The sequence below is a fragment of the Dendropsophus ebraccatus genome, chromosome 7, assembly GCF_027789765.1.
Source record: "Dendropsophus ebraccatus isolate aDenEbr1 chromosome 7, aDenEbr1.pat, whole genome shotgun sequence".
NCBI lineage: Eukaryota > Metazoa > Chordata > Amphibia > Anura > Hylidae > Dendropsophus > Dendropsophus ebraccatus.
Genome location: NC_091460.1, coordinates 119,640,957 through 119,664,397, shown reverse-complemented (window position 1 = coordinate 119,664,397; position 23,441 = coordinate 119,640,957). Strand labels below are relative to the sequence as shown.

Below are 23,441 nucleotides of genomic sequence, written 5' to 3'. Positions count from 1 at the left end.
GTGATGAATACTTGGCGGCATACATCTTCTATTAGACAGCTGACCTATCCATATATTGTATCTGTACATCTTCCAGGAGAATCTCATCAATAGTCCAGCGCAGAATGATAAGCTCTAGTTGACAACATGAGCTGTGACTTCTACAAAAAGCCTTCAAGCCATAACAAAGACATTTGGTCTTACAAGTGATAAATCAATAATAAAGACCTAATTGCATATTGATTAGCATCTATAAACATCTCAGTCCATTAGAGATGCAGGCAGCATGAGTTAGTGGAGATGCCAATGCGGGAAGTGTACTTACACTCTCAAATATTTATTACCAGCTTCAGGGTGATATTAGACAGCCTTCTGCCTCTGGCAAGCCTTGTATGTAAATTCCCATAGAGGTCACAAAGTGACTGCTATTACTGAATGGAAAGTCTGTATGTAGTAGTCAAACATTAATGAATATGAATGGCAGCTATAAATAACAGGCTGCCAGCCAGGACCTCAGTTTATCAACAAGTAAGGAATAACAACTCCGCCGCTACAATCGCCAACATGTAGGAGGTTGTGTTCCCTGGAAAAATAGAACCAGATTATTTGACATTTTCCGCTTCTATAGAAAGAAACAAAACACTATTTTTTGCCCCCTTAGTTGATCTATCTATCCATCTATCTATCTATCTTTTATCTATCTATAGGATAAACAATGATCAGTGGCACACCAATAACGTGGAAAAATGTGATGATTTATTGTTCAAAGGTTCAGAACATTCAACAAGTGCAGCACAGCATAACACAATGTTTCGGCAGGGTAACTGCCATTTTCAAGTGGCGGTTACCCCACCGAAATGTCGTGCTATGCTGTGCTGCACTTGTTGAATGTTCTGAACCTTTGAACAATAAATCATCACATTTATCCACGTTATTGGTGTGCCGCTGATCATCGTTTATCCTATTGATCGAGATTTGTGGTCAAGAACTAAGTCGGCTGGCACCCGCCTTGTTGGAACTTGTAGTGCCACTCGCTTCCACACACTCTCTCTCTCTCTATCTATATATCTAATGTACAGTATATATATACTCCAGCAAAAAAAAAAATTCTTTCAAATCAACTGGTGTCAGAAATTGCAACAGACTGTAATTTACTTCTATTTAAAAAAAAATAAAAAATCTCCAGTCTTCGAGTAGGAAGGGATAAGACCTTCAACCACAAAGCATAGCTTCCTCTGAGATTGGGAGTTGGTTAGAACTCTGTTAAAGCGACTCTGTACCCACAATCTGTCCCCCCCAAACCACTTGTACCTTCAGATACCTGCTTTTAATCCAAGATCTGTCCTGGGGTCCGTTCAGCAGAGGTTGCAGTTATTGTCCTAAAAACAACTTTTAATCCTACATCGCTGTGTCTAACGGCCAGGGCTTACATTTGTATATGCATTAAGCTGGAACCACCTCTCAATCCTTCCTCCCCGCCCTCCTCATCATTAGGAATGATCCAGGAACATTTACTGCTGTTTGAGCTTTGCACAGGTGTATTAATGATCCAGCCCATGTTCGTTATACACACAGGTGGGGAATAGGAAGCAATCTGCCTGGAGCATTCCTAATGATGAGGAGGGTGGGGAGGAAGGACAGAGAGGTGGTGCCAGCCTAATGCATATACAAATGTAAGCCCCGGACGTTAGACACAGCACTGTAGGATTAAAAGTCGTTTTTAAAACAATAACTGCATCACCTGCCGAACGGACCCCAGGACAGATCTTAAAAGCAGCTATCCGAAGGTACAAGAGGTTCGGGGGGGGGGGGGGGGACAGATTGTGGGTACAGAGTCACTTTAAGTAGGTGAGAGTTATAGAGGCCATACACCTTTAATAACTGTCGGCGGAATGATCATTGGGATGATATTTATATCTCCCATCCTCCCCATACATATGAAAATTTAGAACAGCCACTGCACGGATAGTGGCTTATCTCTCAAAGAACAAAGGAGTCTGTAGTGATTTTTGCATCAGACCAACCCCTTTCTCCACTGACATCATCAGTCAGTGAATTTTCGGGAGAGCCCCCAGAGAAGGACATGTCAGTTTTTAGCAGCCGCTATTCATTGAAAAGAGGCCACTCAGACATGTCAGTTCACACAAAGAAGCGTGCAGCCAGGGTCACAGAACAGCCAGTGTTATACCATGTGTGAACATGGCCTAAGGGTGAAAAAAGCTAGGTCTGTAGGGGAACTTTTACTTTCATTAAAATTGCTGTCTTTAGGGATAAAAAATAAAGCTTGTTATGTTTTCACAAGGTGGATTATTAGGGATTCCTATTGCAAGTGTTTACAAGTAGAGAAGAGCGAATCTACAATAGGAACAAAGCAAATCACTTTCCGAGGACTGGATCCATCTTTTCCCAGCACCCAAGGAGGAGCGGCACAGAGTGGAGCAGACTTTAAAGGCCCACAGCAGCATGCAGATAGAAACAAAGGGGAAGATTTATCAAACATGGTGTAAGGTGAAACTGGCTCAGTTGCCCCTAGCAACCAATCAGATTCCACATTTCATTTTCCAAAGAGTCTGTGAGGAATGAAAAAGGGAATCTGATTGGTTGTTAGGGGCAACTAAGACAATTCTACTTTACACCAGTTTGATAAATCTCCCCCTAAAATGATTTCCTTTCGATCCTACTGTAGATTCGTTCATCTCTATAAACAAGTCTTATGGGGATTTGTGGGGTTGATAGTGAGACGTAGTTGCAAGTGGGGAGCTGGAACTTTCTCTACGGTGCTAATATATTTACAAGTAAAAAATGTAATAATTTTTTTTTTTCCTATTTTTGTATTTTATATATTAATGAAAAGAAGTGGTTCTCCAGATTTCTCCAGGAATTAAATTAAAGAAAGAAATATGTATATAAATTAAAGGAGAAATTCTGATAATGTATGTTACTCTGTGATGAATTCAGTATGTAATTTATGAATTATGATGATAATAAAAAAAAAAAAAATTAAAAAATAATAATAAAAAAAAATGCTAGGAAACATACGCAACAACTTAGAACTAAAGTGTCAAGTATATTCCTACATTCGGATTCTTTTGATTCCAATCTCGGCTCCAGTTTCCTAATCAGCATGACGACCTGTGGATAAAATACGACAGCCGGCATCTGCAGTGCGAGCGACTGGTAAACATGGCTAATTATTTACACAAATGGCTGAACATCCAATCTACCATAGGCTCCGGCCAGGCTTTCCGCTGCTTATGGAAGTCCGTTAAGGTATTCAGCCAAACGACGCTGCCAAATGATGTTATTTCCTTAATACTGGTGCCTATTACTAGATTTAGAAAATACTAATCGGCTATGTATTTAGAGATAGGACGGCTAAACTCTCTGGCTGCAGGAGGAAGGTTAATATGCTGTGCAATTGGGAAAAAGACACAGCTGCCACTTGATATGTTTTCACACAAGTCTGCCAATTAATTATACCGATATGGAAACTAGATCAGATTCTTCAATAGACTAAAAAAAAAAAGAGACCTATAATCTATGATGCATCAACTGCTATAGAATATAATACAATAAGATACTAAATGAAGATAAATGAAGTTTTCGCTCCGAGACCATTTAACATTGCAGGTTACAGTGCACACGGCTCGCTTTCTCCTATGCTTTGGAAATCCTCGGTGCCCGTTTTAGAGAAATGGAACTGAGGTTTATCCAATTCACCGCATATTGGAAATGATTTAAACAAAGCGCATATTAAGGCTGAGGTTAATCATGTAGACATCTCGTGCGGCTCATACATCAGCTAGCCAGACGCGTAAAGTCTCGGTGGTCATTTCTCCGGCACATTTTGTGATTAATAGGGGAAGCCGTTTCCACGTGAAGGCTACATCTCATTTTAATGAAGGGAGATTAAATCTACAATAAGGAAATCTTTATACAGCAGCCCTGCACTTTAATTAGTGTTTATTGGGTCAAACCCATAGATTCTGAATCGATAGAATGAGCAAGCTCTGGCTGAAAATCCCGAGATGCATGGCCTACAACGGCCATGGTATTAGATAGCACTACAAAGGCAAAATAATGCAAGCTATAAACTTCTATTGACTGTGCATAGTAGCTCTCCTCCAAAAGATAAAAGCACGCTCTTTATTGAAGCTAGTTTTTGTAAATCTTAAAGGGGTAATCTGGAGAAAAACAAAATGTTTTGCTTCTATTAAAAAATCTTAAGTCTTCCAGTACTTATCAGCTGCTGTATGTCCTGCAGGAAGCGGTGCATTCTCTACAGTCTGATACGGTGATCTCTGATGCCACCTCTGTCTGTGTCAGGAACTTCCCAGGGCATCGGCAAATACCCATGGAAAACCTCTCATGCTCTGGACTGTTCCTGTCAAGAACAGAGGTGGCAGCAGAGAGCACTGTTTTAGACTGAAAAAATACACCACTTCCTGCAGGACACACAGCTGCGGATAAGTACTGGAAGCAGTGGTGTAGTTACCATAGAGGCAGGGTAGGCAGTTGCTATGGGGCCCTGCGCAGGTGGGGGGGCCTGGAGGAAAAGGTAAGAGCGTGTGTTCTTCTGCTAAACCCCTTATGTACTGCAGTGTGTAAGTGACCCAACGTTTACTTACATGCTGCAACACAAAAAAGGGTTAACAAGCAGAAGACAAAGATATATCCTCTGATAACCCCTGACCTCTGTTCTCCATTTGCTGCAATCAAGTAGGAAAATGTGCAGAGCTCCGTGCAGAGGTCAGGGGTTATCAGGGCAACAGCAGTAAAGCAGATATCTCCTTATCTACTGAACTTTGGGTCACTTACATACTGCAGTAAATAAGGGGTTAAGCAGAAGGTAGTCTGCTCCTGCACCTATGTATTTAACCATAAGGGCTCCTAATGGGTAAAAACAGTGGACTGTCAGAGCAAGCAGCCATTGGCTCTCTGCTCTGCCAGTCACTCTTGTGGCTGCAGCCAGGATTTTGTCTCTGGCGACAAGATATATGTACATCACAAAATAAATATTATATATATATATATATAATATATATATATATATATATATATATATATATATATATATATATATATATATATATGTGTGCTTTGTGTTGTGTGTAGGGGAGCGGAGGCTTAAAATTTCCTGCTATGGGGCCCCGTGAATCCTAGCTATGCCCCTGACTGGAAGACTGGAGATTTTTTGGGGGAAGAAATGTACAAATCTGAATAACTTCTGACACCAGTTAATAAAAAAAACAATAAATCTACCCTTTAAAGCTTGACTTCTAGAAACATAACAAGGGATTTTCAGCTAAATCAGAGTCTCCACTAAAAGTTAGAGGACCCATCTGTAGTCAGCTGGTTTGAGGTTATTGTCACTCATCAGAACAGGGCAGGGTAGGGTGCTAGTTGCCTGGTGAGAAGCCTTTAGGTGTTACCTCTAATAGATGGCTAAAGAGGAAGCTGCTCTTTTCTTTCAGGAGGCGTGTTGCTTTGCATGTTTTTGAAAGAGCATTGCCTGGACTATAGGCTTGGCTGTCACCCCAGGGACATTATTCCTCAGACACGTATATCTTGTCTGTGATACATATATATATATATATATATATATATATATATATATATATATATATATTTATTTATTTTCTTAAAATTACATTTCTTCTAAATTAAAAGAAAGACAGGTCATTCTAAGCCTCCGTGCTATGGTTGGCTCCATTGGAAATCTGGAAACATTTGGTGCATATGGTGAAACACTTCACACTTCTGTTCTTCAAAACAATTCAAAACTGTTCAGCTCCCACATTTGGGTAAGTTTATGAGAACCAGCACAAATGGAGAAGTAAAGACGTTGCCAAAAGCATCAGGTTACTGTTTTCCAAAGGGAAATCATTGATAATAATACAGTTATTAACAAGGAAGCCAATTTGGCCTATTTTACGAACAAAGAAATTTTGCCCATTTTCAGCCGTTTATAGTCATTTATTACTTTGTAATTGATTTTGGAAGCGATCATAATGTAACAAGTTTGAGTTCTTTTTAACTAAATAATATTAAGGATATAGAATAAAACAGAACATAATAAAATTAAGAGTTAACACTTAGCTCTTTTTAGTTACTTTACTTATTTTACAAATGAAAAATTTATTTAGAAAATTATATTCCATCACTTGCCCTTCCATAAACCTATCTTGTTGTTTATACAGCTAAAACTCTTATAGTTGAATATCCTTTGTACAGGTCAGTTGTGATTGGACTGTTTGTGCAGCCCTTTAATTTCACAATTGTCAGCCATATATCTCCTGTGTAATAAGCGGTCAGCTAACTATTCTTCTTTATATACTGATCATCCAATGCCACCAAACTAGCCTTTTTTATTGCCTGATCATTGGCCGATAACTGGCCCTTTTACATGGGCCAATTATAAGGAAAGAGTTTTACCACAAACTCTAATTTTACCTATGTTTGAGCTGGGTAAAAGGTCTTTAACTTTCACTAAACCCCCCACACTCAAATCCATCCTGAATGTAGCAGTCAGGCTCCTCGCTCTGCCCCACCACAACCCTGGTACTTCCCCCCGTGCCAGTCACTGGTTGCCCATTCAGTTAAAGGGGTTATCCAGCGCCACAAAAACATGGCCACTTTTGCCCCACTCTTGTTTCCAGTTCAGGTGCGGTTTGCAATTAAAGGGGTTATCCAGCACTATGAAAACTTGGCCACTTTTCCCTTTCTTTTGTCTCCAGTTCAGGTGCGGTTTGCAATTAAGCTCTTTTTATTTCAATGGAACTGAGTTTCAAACCCCACCCAATCTGGAGACAAGAGTCGGGCAAAAGTGGCCATGTTTTTGTAGCGCTGGATAACCCCTTTAAAATACAATTTAAACTTCTCACCTACAAAGCTCCACTGCGTTGCACCTCTCTACATCTTCTTCCCTCACTTTCCGAACCTCCCACTCTCATCTCCACAACTTTTCTCATGCTGCAACAGGTCTGTGCAATGTAATACCCCAGCTAATAGATTAATTCTCAGCATCCATTGTGTATCCACTTACCTCCCTGGCTCCAGCACTGCTGCCTGCTTCGCACTGCTCCAGCCCCTGATCTTTGGCTGATTCCTGGTCTAAGACAGGACTTAGGCCTGTTCAGCCATTCAGCAGCAGAGGTGGGACACCCCTCTAGCCACTAAATGGCCTGGCCATGTCACATCTCAAGTCCCAACTCAGACCTGGAAGCATACGGAGACCAGGGACCCAAGTACAGAGCAGTGGGATGCAGATGGCAGTGCTGGAGCCGGAGACGTAAGTGGATGTAATTGTTCTCACCCATCCTGTCCCTGGTGATTGTAAAAAAAAGGTGAGTTGGCCAGAGTACCCCTTTAAGTGTGCCATAAAAACACATCTTTTTAGGCAGATGTCACATTTCCCATTTTATTTCTCTTCTTCAGTGCACAGATACTGGCTGGTGACTGGCTCATCCACCCCACTGTTCGCTAACCTCTTGTAAGAAAGGCCCTTACTTCTATTGTTTGAATTGTCACATAGATTGTTATTTTAGTAAGATTGTACATATGTCCTCTGTGTTATAAAGTGTTGTGGAATGGTACTACTATAGACTGAGTAGCTTTGTAAGTTTTAGAACCTGGTGGGTTGCTAATTTATATACAAAATTTTGTCACACCAAAAATTTTAATAACAGTAAAATGATAAGAAATTATATCTTTCACTTACCATGCTATTCATTTTTGAAGATGTTGAGATTGTTCTCTGTTTCCGGAATTGAGACCCTTCGTCTAGGCTTCCCTCCTTTGGTTTGAAAGCCATTCTACTGCCCCCTGCTGTGCCCTCTGAGGAGGAACGCAAACGTCTCTCTAAATAACGTCCGTCTCTGTGTGGGCTGAAACTACTGGCATAGTTAACTGTAAAGACACAGATGGTAGCTCTAATAAGCGATTGACAAGAAGAAAACAGGAAAACAATTAAAAATACCTATTAAAATAGAAATCTTTGTAAAACTGGGGAAAACTATATATATTTTTACTTACAATATTATACATAGCATGCCAATATAATCATCAGAGAGTACAGCTATGTCTATTTGTGTAGCTCTAAAGCTGTTTCAAGAAAATTTTATGTTAACAATCTAGTGACTACAATACAGTAGTGTTCCACCCCTGCTCTTGGCAGCTGCAGATCATTTTTTTGTTAAAGATGTGGCACTATTACTAAACCTTATAACCAGAAGCATAACCGGGTGAGCATACCATTCAACGTTTTTTGTGCCCTTAAAACTAAATGCTGAGTGATGCTCACAGGCTGTTGGAGACTTCTGACACTTACAGTGTTTCTAGCAGCGAGTGGGGCTATTAATATACAAGGGAAGGGGTGGGCTGGGCCAGGGTGGCATTTTCCCCCTATGCCGGTCTTCCCCCAGCATATTATGCTGTAGGACTGAGCCACAATTGGTGACCACTGGTTGAAGGCCTCAGAGCCCCGCCACTGCTGCTTAACGCTATTCGAGGGCTGTCCCGCCCCTCTTCAGGGTTGGCCCATACTGCGGGCGGCTGCTTAATTCATCATTGACTTGGTATAGCTCATGTGCCGCGCGCAGCACCTTAGCTACAACATGCTGGCCTTACTAAAACATCTAACTAGTCCCTCCCTGCCTGGCCCCGCCCATGAGGAGCACTTCCTGCTTCAGCAGCAGTCCCTGTGAAAGAGGAGTACAGTAATGGCAGGAAAGAGCGCCACTCATTGAGAGGCCATGCTACAGGCATACAGGTGAGAGCAGAGCAGAGACGGTGAACTGCTGAGCATGTAATATATAACTGTGTAATGCAGAATTGTTAGGGGAGGATAAACAGCAGTAGCCTCAAGCCCAGCGGGGGAGCGTGTGACAAGTGAGTTCTTTTTTTTTTTTTTTTTTTTTTTCAGATATTCAAGGAACATCATTGAATCAGGCAATGTTTATTTTGGGTATAGTATTACCTTAACCCTTTCACGACCTGGGGTCATTGATTCCTCAATGCCCAGGTCATTTTAGGAAATCAGCTTATGGGATAATAATGATCCCATAAGCTGATGTCCCTGTCTCTGCCCCCTCTCCCCTGTCCCCTGCGGCTGTTACAACCTTTTCATAGCCGCAGGGGAGAGAGGGGAGGGGGCAGAGCTCAAGGCCGCACACCCAGCACTCCCTCCCTCTTCCCGCCGGCTCCCATTGCCAGGAAACTGGAAGCCTGCGATCACTTCACAGAACCCTAATGGACAGCGGGCAGAGAATTCTCCCTCTGTAAAGTGCTATTACACAGGCCGATGGCAGCCCGATCAATACTGTAAACGAGCTAGATCTGCTAGATTGGTGCTCGTTTACTGGGTCTATTACACAGACTGATAGTCTTTTAGCAAGGGCTGCACGGACATTGTTAGCTATGTCCGTGCAGCCCTTGCTCAAACAGTTTACATTACCTTTCCATGCTCCTGAGCTCTGCTTCCTCCCTGGTCCCGCGTGCTGCACGTTCAGAGCTACCTTATCACGGCCAGTGATTGGCTGAGCAGCCTGTCAGCTCTGATAGACCGCTCTGAAGCTGCCTTCTGATTCTGCCAATTATTGTACCATGTAATAGGGCCCTTATTCTGCGCAACAATAGTTACTTAGGTTGGGTGCCCATTCCCCTAGGCTGAACCCTCATGCCTCCGTCTATAACCATATTACTAGTAGTTGATGCCAGGCTAATAGGCATATTACTGATATGGAGTCACAACACGATGGCAAGATCTATCAACCTTGCAGCAGTACAATATCAAGGCTAGGTGGAATTTTATAAGCTTTATTTTATAAGTTATTTGTTTGGTTTTGGACATGTACAATAAGTTTGCTCAAAATCTTAACAGAGTTTATATCTTTTAGTATAGCTCTAGTCAAATAACATTTGAGATTCAGGCTTAAAAACAAGTAGGGCTTGCATTAGAATTAGTTAGACCCCATACAGTCAAATGCACTTAGCTATCAATTTAATCTGCCACTCTCTGTCTTGGACTCCGCTGTTCACTTTAATGAACATTTCAGAGGATAACTATGTAATCTTACAAGGATTATGTTATCTCTCCTTCATTTAATGGTCCATGGATCTGTCGATTTTATACCACGTGATTGATAGGTCCCTTTGGAGCTGAGAAACAGGCATAAGATGGCTGACATGGAGGAGCATGTGACCATGCCCCACCCCCAGTGTCCCACTGAGCTTTTATATGCCTATGGTGGACACTGGGGGTGGGGGGGTGGGGCATGGTCACATGCTCCTCCATGTCAGCCATCTTATGGACAGCCTCACCACAGAGCAGGGCAGCACAGCCTGGAGGAGGGAAGTCTGATATTAGCTTTATGGTGTACACAGGGAACTGCTGTCAGTATATAAAGTGAGTATACATACTAATACTGTACACTGAATTATTTTACTATAAAGTGGCCAACCCCTTTAATTATGTTTTGATGATTAAACTGGCATCAACTGAGCAACATTTCATAGGTTAATAAACCATCTTGGTACACTATTAAATATCAAATAATTCACCTGGCTTATACCTAATTAGGGCTGAAAACACGTTTGGTATTCTAATTACAGACGATGGTGGTATTTTATGACAACTTTACATTGCCACAGGGTAGAAATCATTAGTGGGTAATATGAATGTGAAAGTCCAATTAAAATAGATACCTCTGCACAAGTTGATAGAACTATGATGGTGCTCAGACATAATAGTTTGGGAAGGGCAGAACTTTGAACCGTCTGTTCTATGAATATTTAATTAGCTTGGTGTATTCCTTATTTACATAAAGGATTTATTACTTGTTAGAAGGCACAGTCGTTTCCTCTGACATTTAATTCCATTTGAACTTACTTTCGAGATGAAAGTATACCAATGAGAGAGAGTGTGTTTAAGTTAAAGCCATAATTAAAATGGTCATAGTCTGTTAATAAGGGCATATCAGGACTCACGTATGATCATCTTACACTTGAGTAATGGCACAATTACTTCTTAGGGTGCCTTCACACCTACCGACTCGCAGCGTTAATAACGCTGCAAGTCGGCTAGGTCCTGGCAGATCACTGTCAGTACATACACACAGCGGTCTGAACGATCGCTGCGTGTATGTAAATCTGCCGGCTGCTTAACCCCTTCTGATGCCGGACACCTCCCGCCTCCAGCTCAGCTCTGTATACATACCTCCTCGCTCCACGGGGTCCCGGCGTCCTGCTCTCGCGCCCGGCCAATCAGTGTTTTGCCCTGCCACAGCCACTGATTGGCCGGGCGGGAGAGAGGGACGCCGGGACCCCGTGGAGCGAGGAGGTAATGTATACAGAGCTGAGCGGGAGGCGGCCGGCCGGCATCAGAAGGGGTTAAGCAGCCGGCAGATTTACATACACGCAGCGGTCGTTCAGACCACTGCGTGTATGTACTGACAGTGATCTGCCAGGACCTAGCCGACTTGCAGCGTTATTAACGCTGCGAGTCGGTAGGTGTGAAGGCACCCTTAAAGAGTCACTGTCGTATTTTTTTTTTTTTTGCAGAAATCAATAGTCCAGGCGATTTTAAGAAACTTTGTAATTGGGTTTATTAGCCAAATCTGCCATTATCTGCATGTAAAAAGCCTTTTCCCAGGTCCCCCCCTCCTTCCTCTTTTTCATCCACTCTGAAAAATCTGAAAATTGTGACTTGTTGCAGGAGTCGTACGCTGTCTGTTCTAGGGAGAGGGGAGGGGGGAGGAGGAAGGAGGGAGTTAGCCAGCAGCAGAAAGCAGATAACAGAGGATTACAGGCACGGAGCTGGGTGACAGCTGTAATCTGAGCTCAGACAGGTCACTGGTGACTGTCACAGCAGATATCCCGTGAGGGATTTGTAGATTAACTCTTTGTTGTCCTGTTTTGGTCTTTTCTTTAGCTCTCTCCATAGGAGAACAATGAAGACAGGGGGGAGAGCTTCAAACTGATTTTTCATGATAAAAATGCATTTTTCGGATAATAAACCCAATTACAAAGTTTCTGAAAATCGCCTGGACTATTGATTTCTGCAAAAAAAAAAATTCACGACAGTGACACTTTAAAGGTTTTTTTTTCTACATATTTTAAATAGGGCTGTGTGCACCATAAAGAGGAATTGTGGCCTCTTTTGACCTTTTATACTTTAATTCCCCATAAAATAAAAATTCTAGAGTATTTTAGAGCATTTCTTGAAATTGATATACCATGGGTGGTGACAGGTTCTCCATTTCTTTACCAGATGGTTTACTGTCTCTTCCTATTATAGTGTAATGTCTTCATTTTTTAATCATATGAGAAACAGATCACTGACCAGCCAAAGATAACAGTGTCACCTGCTGGTTAAAGCATTCAATACAGTGAAATCCTAGGGGCATTGCTATTACGAATATGCAAAAAAACGCCCGTGGAGCCTCATTTAGGAGTCTCAAAACACAGGACTAGCCAGATATCCCTCTGGGAAGGGCCCAGCCAGGGGGAGGCTCCTGTAGGGAAACCACCAAAATCACCATATTAAGTGGCCCTATAAGTCAATGTAATGACTAAATGATGAGGGGCAACACCCCGAAACAGCTGTCTGTGGATGGATGCCTGGCCTTGGTTTTTCCCTTGTCATTACACTGACTTATAGGACCACTTAATATAGTGGTTTTGGTGGTTTCCCTACAGGAACCACCCTCTGGCTGGGCCCTTACCGGAGGGATATCTGGCTAGTTCTGTGTTTGGAGACTCTTAAATGATGATCCACAGGCTCTTATTTGCATATTAATTTTTTAATGGCCACTTGCTCGCGCTCGCTTACAAATCCTATTACGAAAGGCTATTTGTGCCGCAAACGTTTGGGCCGAATATATATTGTAAGAAATGTCCATACAGCCCTTGCTGCATATATAGAAAATGATACAGCTATACTTTACCTCTTTAAGCTCCCCGGCTTCCTTCCATCCTTCAGGCTTCTCCTGGCAGCAGCCGCTGGAACTTCTGAGAGGTCTCCAAAGTGACAGGCTGGTCAGCCAATCACAGGCCAAGACGGGACAAAGCCACAACCAGTAATTTGCTGAGCGGCCTGTCATTGCAGAGACAGCTTCAAAAGTGGCTACGGTGAGCCAGGAGAAGCTGGAAGGACATCAAGAGTGTGGAGAGGTAAGTATTATTAATATTATTATTTTCTCTGCCCTTTAACCAACCGCTGTCTGCGCACCTCCCATTACACAGAGTTGAAATGATTTGGTCCTCAGCTAATCATTGTTGTTATTACACAGGGCGTTATCTAGGCGAATCAGCCGACTGGGCAGAAAATTTTGCCGTGTGCATGGCATGAACTTTAGGTTTTATTTTAACTCCATTACTTCACCTTTGTATATGGAACTGTCAGAACTTTTGAAAGCTTAAAACTGCTGTCAGATTCTTTTTAAGATTGAAGTTAAAAAAGTAAAGTAAAAAAAAATGGATACCTCTAGCATGAGCATGATGAATCATGGCAGACTGTGTTTCATAAGAAGCAATTCCATTTGTTTCTTGCAATGAATGATGAGTTGGCATAGTAGAGGTTGCTCTGCGTTGATGATATACTGCTGGCTCTGATCTCTTTGGAAAAGTTTGTGTGGAGAAGGAGTGCTCTCCATTTTGAAATACTGACTTGTCCATATGTTGCTCCCCGATACCATTTTTTACGTAAGCATTGCTTGAAGACACTTCACAAATAGGTAGCAGTGGTTTGGCGTAAAGAAGAGAAGAGCTTGACTCAGCTCTTTCTACAACTGCCTCTACTTTGGGTTTTGTAAGGGACAGACCATCACATTCTGACTTGTCTTCTGCTACGTCACTTTTTTCTTGCGTAGTAATAGAGATTGGACTGGCAGAATTTTGTGAGGTAGAAACCGGATGGGAAAATTGTTGCTTGTTGGAATGCTGAGTTGTACTGTTTGGCAGAGAATCGGCTTCCGAGGCTGAATCATCCATAAAAGTGAAGTCTGATGGTGTCTGTGGAGCAGTGGTATGATCAGTTGATATAAGTGGTGATGGCAATGAGTGTTCTATATAATCTGTTACTTCAATGCTGCTATGCTGTATTGTCTTGGGAAGTGAAGTATTTGTTTCAATATGGGTATGTACTTCTTCTTTACACTCCGATGTTTGTGATGGTGAAGATGTTGCACACTGAGATCCATGTTTGGAGAACCTGTAATGGGATGAAAACGACCTAGGAAGGAGTTTCCTCGAGGAATGTTTAACAGAACGCCTGGTTTGATCCTCTGCAAATCCTGAGTCGTCTCCTTCACTTTTACCCAAGCAGTTTGTGAACACATTTTTATGAGCTGAATGTTCTTTCTTCCCCTCAAAGTTTTCCGTTAAAGATCTGGTGATTTTCTTTCTACACGACCCTGGAATACTTGTAGAGCTCTTTAATTTAACCTTAGACTGTTCTTCTAAATCAATATTCTTAAGTGTGTTTTGGGCTGCCTCAGAGTTATTTGTACCTTGGCTACATTGATATCTTTGATTGCTCTCCTTTTTATGTTGAAAACTTAAAGATGGAGTGCGAAATATACTTCGGCGTTTGCCAGTGCTACCTGAGCTGGAATTGGTACTTGAAGGGGAAGAACTGTGCAGTCCACTGGTATTGTTGGAAGAAGGAGAGGAAGGCAAGGAGTCTTGTCTGCGGCTTAAAGTGCGTCTAAATATTGGCAGCCTGGAGACAAGTGCTGAGCGCTTTGTTCCTACGTCCCCCATCAGAACTAAGGGTTTCAGCCTGTAAAAACATAAGTATAGAAATCAATTACCTTAAAGTCATGATAAAAGACACATAAATTAGTGTATTAGTGAGATAAGCAAACCGAATCATACGAACCAAGATTCCTTTCGAACTTTACATAAAGCTTTGCAACTGATTGCAAAGTTCGGAAAAAGTTTGTAAAGATTGAGGTCTCACAATAAAATACACATAAAAATGGTGTGTTTCTCTGTCCACCCAGCGGTTGGACAGCGCCGAAGCCAATTGTTGACTGAGCGTTTTCTCACTCTCATCTCATGGTGACAGCTCGCTGACTGGACTGTCATTCCATAGACAAGAGTGGCAGCCCACTATGCAAATTACTTGCCATGGCACTGTCCCATCTCAGACAGTGATTGGCTGATTGGGTTAAAGTTTGGTGGGGAAACCAGAGAAGGAGAAAACTGAGGGAGTGCAGACAGATAGACATGAGCAAACTTGCTAAACTACACTAAAACAACTAAATGTTTGCAATTATTTTGCTGTTTTATTGCGGTTTATTTAAAGGGGACCAGTCACTATGAAAATGCTACCTAAGCTATCGCCTTCATGTTATTGAGCGGAAGGAGCTGAGCAGATTGATATATATCTTTATGGGAAAAGATTCAGTATAACTTAAGTAATTTATTGATTAAAATCAATAAAGTCGAGTCCATTGAGTGACACAACCCACTGGACTCGTTAAAGGGGTACTCCGGGCTAAGGTCATTTTCAGTGTACGGCTGGGGAGGGGGTTGATATAGAAGCCGATGGTCACTTATCTCCCCGATTCCAGCGCCGGGTCCCAGATCACGCTGCCCTGTTCTCCTGTCAGGCTGCCGCTTCCTGGTCTGAGCGTGATGTCTAAAGGCAGCTCAGCCATTCAGCGGTCGTAGTGGAGTCCTGCCTCGGCCGATAAATGGCTGAGCTACCTTTAGATGTCATGTCTCAAGCCGCAGCTCAGACCAGGAAGCGGCAGCCGGACAGGAGAACGGGGCGGGGCGATCCGGGACCCGGCGCTGGAACCGGGAAGGCAAGTGACCGGCGGCTTCTATATCCACCCCCCTCCTCGGTTGTACACTGAAAATGATCCCAGCCCGGAGTACCTTTTTAACACAGAATGAGCAGGGATTTAAATCATCAAGTTACAAGATACAAGAATATTTCCCACAAAGCTACATATCAATCTACTCAGTTCTTCCTACTCAATCATATGATGGCGATAGATTAGATAGCACTGTCTTGGTGAAAGGTTCCCTTTAAGGGATTAACCCAAACTTTGCCTCAAAATTCGCAAACCTGCTAAACCAAACTTTTAAAAACTTTGCATATCTCTAATCAAAATCATATTCTTCCTAATAAAATCATCAGAATAAGCCATTAATATTAGTAGAGAAGAGGTCTAACACACATCAGCCCCCACCAAACAGCTGTTTGAAGGAGACATAGTACTCTGTACAAAATCACTGTCCTATTTAAGTAAACTGGACAATGCTGAAGTACCCCACACCATTTCTATCCCAAGGTTAGACCATCAATTTGTACAGGCTGAATAATCCCTTTAAGAGTTTAGTAAAATGTCTTCCCTCTCAGTGTTCCAGTGGTCATAGCTCTTTCATTGTTGGCTCAGTATAACTGTGTGACAACATGTATTTAATGTGACAAGTTACAATTTTATATAGGAATTTTCTTACTGTGTATACAATTTATTGAGTAACTTACAGCGTTAACTATACAGCATAAACAACACAGTACACTGCCCTTTATTTTACGGGTCATTGACACTACTTACATTTATATGCTCTTTGTTGTGTTTAACTACTTGCTCAATAAAAACGGATCTTTTTGTGTCACTGCATTCAAAGGCCCAATGCACTTTTATAAATCATCAGCATAGCTGTATGAGGACATTTTTATTGCAGGATTACTTATAGTTTCTATTTTTTTATTCTGTTCTTGTGAGTGGTTTTCAGCATAGCAAATATACTACTAGAAATGTTACAATGGTTTCCATTGTTTCCACTATACTAGGAGTAAATTAGGGAAAGGGGTGTGGCTTAAAGGGGTAGTTTGGACATAATAATATTCAAGTTAACTGGTCTTAGAAAGTTATATAATTTTTTTAACTTTCATCTATTAAAAAATCTCAAGTATTTTAGTACTCATCAGCTTTTGTATGTCCTGCAGGAAGTGGTGAGTTCTTTCCAGCATGACACAGTGCTCTCTGCTGCCACCTCTGTTTATGACAGGAACTGTACGGAGCAGTAGTATATTACCGTAAAAAAAACCTCTCCTGCTTTAGACAGTTCCTGACACGGACAGAGGTGTCAGCAGAGAGCACTGTGTCAGACTGGAAAGAATACACCAATTCCTGCAGGACATACAGCAGCGGATAGGTACTGGAAGACTTTTAAATAGAAGTAATTTACAAATCTGTTGATTTGTAAATGAGTTGTTTTTTTATCCAATGCACCAACACTTTAGCACAAGATACTGGTCCTGTTTAATCTAACTTCTGTAGAAGTTGGCTAGAATTTAGACTGACAGTATAAAGGCCAGTTCACACGGAGTAAAAGAGGCAGAATACCGCAATAGAAGTGTCTTACAGTCTGTCTATGGGATGGCTCGTGTGCCTCCTCTTTCCGCGCCTCTCTGCTCAAAGAATTGACATGGAAGAAAGGATATGCAAACGAATTCTCACACCTCTTGGGCAAAGAGTCTTAGAACATTGACTTGGGGTTATTATGTCAAACCAAAAATTTCTTCAAAAGTAAAGATTTCCATCTGCAGACAGCTGTTTCGGGGTTGTTGCACCTCTTCAGTGCAAAGCAGGGTGTTGGTTGGCTAGTGAGAGGTCTATTAACGGGGGTCCTAAATAGAGTGAGACTTGACTTGAAAGGACATCTCTATGCCCAAGAGGTGTGTGAGTTATTTTGCATATCCTTTCTTCCCAGAAATGGAGCCGTAATGGCCTGTAAGTCTTCGCACAACTTTTTGACGTACTCTCCTTAAGGCTTGCACTGAAGTGGGGCAACAACCCTGAAACAGCTGTCTGTAGATGGGAAGTCTTTTCTTTTCAAGAGATTGCTTGGCTTGGCATAGTATCAATGTCAGTGTTCTAAGACTCCTAGATAGAGTGAGACTTGACTTGAAGGGACATCTCTTTGCCCAACAGGTGTGAGAGCTATTTTGCATATCCTTTCTTCCCTAAGTTAACTATGGGCAGATGCTATGGGCAATCAAACCATTTCCTTATATCCCATCTTGTAAACAAAGCATTCCAGAAAAATTATTTTGAAATGAATTATTTTATTGTATATTAAGGCTATGTTCATACACAGTATGTTTGCTCAGTATTTGTCATTGTTTTAAAATAACGGCAATAATTTGCCATGAAATGATGTAATAGTACTGTAACAATAACAACATTAATTTGTAGGATGAAACTAGAAAAGAAACACAATAATTTGTTTCATTAATAAAATTGCACTTTAGGCTATGTTCACACTACGTAAAAGCACAGCCGTTGTTACCATTGGAAACAACAGCCGTACTTTGTGGGGGGTGGAACAATGCCTCTACTTCAATGCGATCCCAGCCAGAGCGTATACGCTCCGGCCGGGATCCCATGCGGACCTGCTACTAACTGACATGTCAGTTTTCTGCGGCCGCAATTCAGTGAATTGTGGCCGCAGAAAGACCTGTAATTTCACACAATAAAACGAGCGGCTCCGGACGCTTGCTTCATTGTGTGCTATGTGAAGTTCTGATGCGGTCATGCGCTGATGCACCCGCATCAGAACCCTGCGACCGGAAAGATTATCCGGCTGGTCTCATACGTAGTGTGAGCATAGCCTTAATCTGAAATTCTATTCTGTGCATCAGTGTGATTACAGCAATAACAGATGTATTATATATTGATTTTGTTATTGTTAGTCTTTAATATCACCATAGTCTGACAATAACTTTTTTCATTTGCCATCTACAAAATTATGTGAGGACTATATTTTTGTATGGTTGTTTGTAGTTTTTACTAGTAACTCTTTTATACTATAGGGTTTATATATGTGTTTATAACATTCATTGTGTGTAATTGATAAATAACATCATATTGTAATAGTTTGGACCATGCCACATGATAGTTATCATTATTATTATTATTATATTTTTTCTTATTTTTTTTTTATTTTAATTCATTTAACAATGTGGAAACGAAGGGTGATTTGCAAGTGATCAGCACCCAGTATCTAAGTAGATTCCCAGTTAGATTGCGCAGTCGTTATTAATGATGAGAGTCAGCGGCAGTTAACAGAAAGACACCAGTTTCATCTTCTGAGCCTTACTGAGGTTACTATTATTTCCTTACACAGTAAGGCTATGTTCACACAACTTATGAGACCGGCCGTTCCGTGACCCGTCAGTTGTTTGCTGCGCCGCTAGGAATGCCGGCCACAGTGTATTATTAATCACAGCCGTTGTTGCAATCAACAACAACGGCCGTAGCTATATGAAAAAAAAAAAAATATATATATATATATATATATATATATATGTGTGTGTGTGAACATAGGCTAAACATATAAATACTATATATATATATATATATATATATATATATATATATATATATATATACTTATGGCATTTGGCATTTGAGGATTACATACCTCCCTTTTAGGCTGGGTTCACACTACGTTTTTGAAATCCGTTTTGAGGAAAAACAGATCAAAACGGATCTTTTTTTTGTTTGTTTTTTTTACGTTAACAAAAACGTAGCTGAACTTTTGATCTGTTTTTTTTTTTTTTTTTAAATGGAAGTCAATGGAAAAACAAATGCACACAAATGCATCCATTCTTTTTCAACAGTTTTTGCAAAAACGTAGTGTGAACCCAGCCGAGAGATCCCTTCTTTATTTTATAAAATGAATCATGTTTGACCACATTTACCCAAAAAAGTGCTGAAAATTGTTGATTTGTTTCATGTAAACATTTACATGATAAAGAATTCCCTGTAAAGTAATGTTCAATGCTTGCCACTAGAGGGCGATCTATGCCAAACAATAACCTGCTTTGCCCAGTAATAAGCTGATCAGGGCTTCAGAAGTTTATATCATCACATAAGTTCTGTAAAATATCACAACATATAAATAAAACACTCGTTAAGCATCTAGACTGATTACTGTAAAAGAAATAGGATAGCTATATTGCGGGCCCCCTTCATACAACCCTAAAAGCCACATATCAAGGTATGTTTTATTGCTACAACATAGAGATAAGCGGACCCAAACTGGAAAGTTTATATCCGGGCAGATATCTGCGCAGAAATCTGTGTTCGGGTCCGGTTTAAAAACAAACATGTTGAAAGACTGCCAATCAACAAGCTTTAAGGGTCTTAAAATATATTTCCTACAGCCTTTACCCATGGAAGGAGGGGGGAGGGCTTAACCCTTTCTCTCCCTACAGAGCAGAGACTTGCCTACCGTGGGTTAAGTAGGGATGCATCCTCACTTAACCCTCTGGGGAACAGATTGTTCAGTCTGACACCCAAGAGGTTAAATTGGAATACTATGCATCCTCACTTAAAGGGGTTATCCAGCAAAAATCTTTTTCTTTCAAATTAACTGGTGTGAGAAAGTTATATAGCTTTGTAATTTAATTCTATTTAAAAATTTCCAGTCTTTCAGTACTTATGAGCTGCTGTATGTCCTGCACGGTGTGGTGTATTCTTTCCAGTCTGACACAGTACTCTCTGCTGCCACCTCTGCCCATGTCAGGAACTCTCCAGAGCAGGTAAGGTTTTCTATGGGGATTTGCTACTGCTCTAGACATTTCCGGTCTTGGACAGAGGTGGCAGCAGAGAGCACTGTGTCAGACTGAAAAGAAAAAAAAACATTTCCTGCAGGACATAAAGCAGCTGATAAGTATAGGAGACTTGAGATTTTCAAATAGACGTAAATTACAAATCTATATAACTTTCTGAAACCAGATGATTTGAAAGAAAAAGATTTTCACTGGATAACCCCTTTTACCAACTGGGGGCCAGAATATTCAGCCTGGTCCCCAAGGGGTTGAGTTGGTATCCTATGCATCCTCACTTAACCCCCTGGGGTCCAGACTGTTCAATGTAGGCCCTAAGGCATTATGTAGGGATGCTATGTCTCCACACCTAACCTCCTGGGGGCCAGACTAACTATTTAGGCCCGACAATTCATGTCCCCATTGATTTTAAAGGGTTCAGGGTTCAAATTACATCTATGACAATAGAACTATACATACCAATTCTTAGTCAATTATTAGTGACAGTCGTAGACCATATTTATGTACAGTTTAAATATTGATCTAATTTTGAGGAAAATATTCAGCAGCATCAAAACATGTCTTGATATATATTCCTTATAATGGGATATATTTCAGAGCAAAAAATTCAGCTACCAAACCAACAAGCTTTAAATGTTTCCATGCAATGAACACAAATTAAAAATCAAATCAAATATTTTTTAAATTCTGAAGACAATTATCATAGACCTCGATGTTAATATAGTCACTTACACAGCCAAAGTCTGCCAGAACCCCCCCCCCCACCCCCCCCCACAAACTCCATGCTTAAGCTCTCTGGTGGGAGCCATGTCATGCTTGGTGCTAAGTCCATTAGCGTATCATGGACCATGGGTTAGTGAGCTGGCTGAGCCAGCGAAACATTTAAAGCTTTTTAATTGCATTGAAAACATGCCCCATGCTGTGCCGAACCATTCAGCAGAAGCGGCGAGGAATGATTTCACCAATTGTCTACTAGTTACATTTTAATTAAAATGAAGAGATATATACAGCGTTTAGACGCTAATTGCCTCTGCCTGAAATATTAACTAAATTAATCACGGACCCTTCCTTGAGAGAGTAATGAAATAACATCACACTTAAGCTTTCTGAACATTAAATTATTTAGACGTTAGATATTGACGGCACGTCTACAAAAAATATCACAAATGAATTCCTATGGAATTCTTCCCTTTGATGAGGGATTCTTTAGACAGTGGACTTGTTTTACCAATATCCAGAGGCGGACCCCCCTATCTATCACCCAGTTATGGTATAGCCCCAGATAATAACATAAATGATTGAGATGGTAGAGCCTGTTGATTGTGGTGTAGTTCCTGTAGTTTTTGACAGAAGCCGACAGCCGTTGTCAATAGTTGTCACAAAGCGTTCTTCAGGGCCAGCTACTTAACTGTATAGATGGTGCTGACAGGGGTATTTATACAGCTATTTACTATGTTAGAGATGCGTGAACCATGAGCACGCTTTGATTCGTCCAAATCCAAGTGTTCGGCATTTGATTATTGGTGTCTGAAGAATAGAGATGAGCGAACCGGGTTCGGGTTCGAGTCAATCCGAACCTGAACGTTCGGTATTTGATTAGCGGTGGCTGCTAAACTTGGATAAAGATCTAAGGTTGTCTGGAAAACATGGATACAGCCAATGACTATATCCATGTTTTCCACATAGCCTTAGGGCTTTATCAAACTTCAGCAGCCTCCGCTAATCAAATGCCGAAAGTTCGGTTTCGGATCGACTCGAGGATGCTCAAGGTTCGCTCATCTCTACTGAAGAAGTTTAACAAAGCCCTAGGGAGTCCTGGTAAACATGGATACAGCCTATGGTTGTATCTATGTTTTCCAGGACTCCCTAGGGCTGCATCCAACTCCTTCAGCCACTAATAATCAAATACCGAACACTCGTGTTCAGGAGAATATGATCGTGCTTGAGGTTCGCTCACCTCTACGCTGCGTCATTGGTGGTTTAGAGGTCAGATTGGTCGTCTCCATCATGTGCCGATAAAATCTACAGACTAATGAGCCACAAATGAGCTCTAAAGCAACTCATCAGACAGGAAAAAAACTGGTTATAAGGGTCAGAATATCTAGATGAAAGTTTTTCTTTCTTTTTAAGTAATAAAATATAAAAAAAAAAAAAAAACTATACGAATTGTGTCCCATTGTAATTGTGGCGACCTGAAGCATACAGAGAGTTCAACCTGAATTTTAAGTAAGTCCCCTCAACACTAGTCTGTAGGCAAATAAATGAAAGAGGTATAGCCTTTTAAACACGAGAAAAAACAAAGGTGCAAAAAGAAAATTTGCTGTGTTATGACGGGGTTAAAGCATACCTGTCACAGTGTAGTCTTTGATACAGTCAAAGCTGTCAATGGAATTTTGGGTGGCCATGGAAATGTCCGATGTGTTGGGGGGTCCTTTTGTAACTAAGGTTTCATTCATGGAACTTGCCAACCCCTGGGATGTTTCCACAGCAACCCAAACTTCTGTCACCATCTGCATGTACAAGTCTCTAAGGCCACACTGTGACAGGTATGTTTTAAGGTGACCCTGTAGGCTGCAGACATAGGCTGACCGATAATAATGCCATAGCAAAAGTTTCGTTTTTTTCCATAACGTTTATGGCCTATGTAAAAGATAAAATAAGATTTGTATTCCAGACTGAAGTGTCAAGGAGGTGGGTCACAGCTGCCGAAGTGCCACAAAATTGTACTTCAGCCGCTCAGCCTCTCCTCTTTGACACTTCATTCTGGAATATAAACCATACAATTTTATTCCAAGGACATAAGCTCTATAATAGTGATGAGCGAATACTGTTCAATCGAATAGATATTCGATCGAATAGTAAGGTA

At 41.2% G+C, this 23,441-nt stretch overlaps 1 protein-coding gene across 1 annotated transcript in view; it reads right to left on the bottom strand.

Moving 5' to 3' along the window:
• Positions 1 to 23,441, bottom strand: part of CCSER1 (coiled-coil serine rich protein 1) — a 683,371-nt gene that overhangs the window by 559,599 nt on the left and 100,331 nt on the right. Inside the window, exons 2-3 of the mRNA XM_069978327.1 lie at positions 13,461 to 14,758; positions 7,700 to 7,887 (exon numbers count right to left, since the gene is read on the bottom strand). Of these exons, the coding sequence (XP_069834428.1) occupies positions 7,700 to 7,887; positions 13,461 to 14,739 (1,467 nt within the window). The 5' untranslated portion in view covers positions 14,740 to 14,758. The remainder of the gene's footprint in view (positions 1 to 7,699; positions 7,888 to 13,460; positions 14,759 to 23,441) is intronic.